General features: G+C 33.0%; 1 protein-coding gene across 1 annotated transcript in view; it reads left to right on the forward strand.

Moving 5' to 3' along the window:
* Positions 1-1,365: 1,365 nt before the first annotated feature.
* Positions 1,366-2,976, forward strand: part of LOC140345011 (P protein-like) — a gene marked incomplete at its 3' end in the record, with an annotated part of 10,888 nt that continues 9,277 nt past the window's right edge. The window contains exons 1-2 of the mRNA XM_072432185.1: positions 1,366-1,538; positions 1,713-1,725. Of these exons, the coding sequence (XP_072288286.1) occupies positions 1,366-1,538; positions 1,713-1,725 (186 nt within the window). The remainder of the gene's footprint in view (positions 1,539-1,712; positions 1,726-2,976) is intronic.

Here is a 2,976-nt window from a genome sequence, read left to right on the forward strand (position 1 = left end):
TCCTAATTTCTATCAATTTACCATGCCATTCTATGATCTTCTATGCTAGATTCTGATACACTATTGTTAGCCAAGCACACATGGCTAGTACCCTATACTAATATGCGTTCAAACCCCAATTAGCAATGGCTGGGTAATTTGTATTTCAGTTGTATAATCATTTAATACAAGATTAAGTCATTCTGGGAAAAAAACTAAATAATTTTTTGCTCCAAAAATGATTTTATCCACCAGCCATGGATTCACCATAAGTTCCTCCATAAGATGGTTTAATTTCCACTTTTTTCTTGTACTGTTGACGAAAATGACAATCAATTAGTTTATTTGTTTAATAAAAGCATACTGCATTGAGTGGAATAGTGGCATTAAAATGCCCTATACTAAAATATTACCATAATGCTATGTAAACAGTTGGCAGAATGAATGGATTAAGGTAGAACTAAAGGCTCCTGTGTGCACGAGGCTTGTAATGCAAAACAAAAAACTTCCTTTACCTACTCTTAAGCCAAATTCTTCTCAGCTTGACCCACACGCTCCTCCTTCCAGACACTGCAGCTCACAGTTGGAGGGTTTGTTTGATGGGTTTGTTCTGATTATTTCATTAGGAAAATTTACATACCCAAATACTTAGGCACCTTCCTACAGCACTGAAGCATCATTTTCCCTGGGTAAGCAAAATCTTTAAGCTTTTCCATTACTTTATTGACCCATTCCATAAATAATGTACTTGAAGGAAAGTGGATTTCTCATTTGCTGTGTTTTGTGCTTAAGCACGCATTTACTGTTAAAACCATTTATTGTACAAAGTCCTAAAAAGTACATGTGTGATTTTAATCTCATGCTTAACTTCTTGGTGGAGAATCCACTTCATTTGCAGCATATTGATTTCAACAAGTCAGTAGCATGCAATTAAACTGGACATTTAGTGAATTCCCAACCTGGTATTTCTTGCTGGTAGAGCTAAATTAAAACAAAATGGATTTTTTTTAATTTGTGCGGACTAAAATGTAAGGGACAGTGTAATTAATAATCAAGTGATCCTTAGAGAACTTCTATAAAACTAATTATACTTTGGTAAAAATGACTTAAACTTGGCTTCATTAATACCTAGAGAAATATGTTCCGTAAAATTCAGTGTATAGTGCATAATATACATGTATTGATTTTATATATGTAGATTATATATTACACATGTTATTATAGGCTTGGCAAGAATATGTGTGTGTGTGTGTATGTGTGTGTAAACCATTCTTTTTCTATAATATTTGTAGAATATACGTTTACAAGGAGTTTTATTATTTGTATTTTTTTTTAAGTCATAAAAAACCTATTAATGAGAGGAGTTGTCACAAACACTTTCTAAAAATGCTGTGCAGGCCCGAATTCGTCTGTGGAGAATCTTGGGAGAATAGCTCTTCAGAATTTGAGCAAAGATGCCGACTCGGTAGTGAAGTTGGAAGCCTTTCTCGATCAGCATCTTCTGAAAAGTATGAACTGCTGGACAACCTTCAAGAAAAATTAAGCTCTTCTAAGCTCAGGTAAATTTTTTGTTTTAGTGTAATTCTTTAAGTTGTTTTCCTGTTTTAATGACAATAATGTTACATTGGCGTAAAAGCACAATGATGACGTGGAAGCTTTTAAGGTGTTTTGTTTATACCCTTGAAGCAAATATAGGCAAAATTTGTCAGGCACTAATTTTTATCTTTTTTCAGTACTAGCAATGTGGTATGAAATGCAATCACACGGGTTTATTTATTGTTGAAGGGACAAGGGATGTACAATAACACTACATTGTGCTACAGCTTGGCTATCTGGGCTGAAAACTAGAATCCGCTTTAGGCACCTGATAGCTTATTAAGCACCCGGGAGGAGCCGTGACCCATGTAGCGATAGTAATAATGCAGCACTCAACATGGTATAATATACATTCTAAACTGTAAAGTTTTAAAACAGCCAATATAATGAAAATGCATATTTTTTGCTTAGTGTTTTAATCCTTCAGATTTTTTTTTTACATATTTTCAAATTGCACTGCATGTTCATTGTGTATACAGAAAAAATGTTCATGACTATATAATGAAAATTAGATCTAATCATATAGGGAAATATTTTATAAAGAAATCTGTTGTGATTTTGGTAAAGAATGTTAATGACATATCTGGAGGTGAGATGATTGTTCCAATCATATATAACTCATGAGTTCCTTCTTGGTTCCATGTTCTGAATGCATTTATTGATGTAAGCTCCACAATACTGTGAACAATTGCCCATAATCTAGTTTTCTTTATATGCTGAAGAAAAGTCAATAGAGCTGCTGGGTATCTTTATTTGATATTGTAAGCTGAGCAGTTTCAGGTATAGAAGCTCAGTAGCTTCTTTAAATATATGTACAAATGAACCTAATATTCCCCATGGAAAGAGTACCTTTATTTTAAATGGATACAATCAAATTCTAAATGTAGATATTTATGGTTATTCAAGTACCAATAAATGTATGTAGTATTTTATACATTTTTACATTTCTTTATATCTGAAAATTTAGCATACTGAATACTAACTTCCCTGTTTGGTTTTAAAATTGTAGAGCATATTGTGGAGCTTGGGAATCAAGCCTATTTTACCAGAGTTGAATAAATCTCACACCAAGCTTGATAATGTTAGACCTGTGATATGGACTTTTCGAAGTTACAGCTTACCAGTCCTTAGATGTGGTGGCTGCATTTTTTTTCTTTTGATCAAGTAAATTTATGCAAGCATAGAAATTACTTGTGCAAAATGTGGTCCTTCTCTTTCCCTTGGAATGCTATGTGATATGCTATGTGACAACTTCTCTTTGAAGTTGCAAATGAAAAGGGTTGTTCAATGGAAAGAAAGAGGTTTGAGGCTCAAATTTAGAGAAGGTTAATTATGTATTGATATGTTACAATTTCATACATAATTATTTCACATCAAAAAATATTTATATCCCCAGTTGTT

Source organism: Pyxicephalus adspersus, unplaced genomic scaffold (assembly GCF_032062135.1).
Source record: "Pyxicephalus adspersus unplaced genomic scaffold, UCB_Pads_2.0 Sca333, whole genome shotgun sequence".
In the NCBI taxonomy this organism is placed as follows: Eukaryota; Metazoa; Chordata; class Amphibia; order Anura; family Pyxicephalidae; genus Pyxicephalus; species Pyxicephalus adspersus.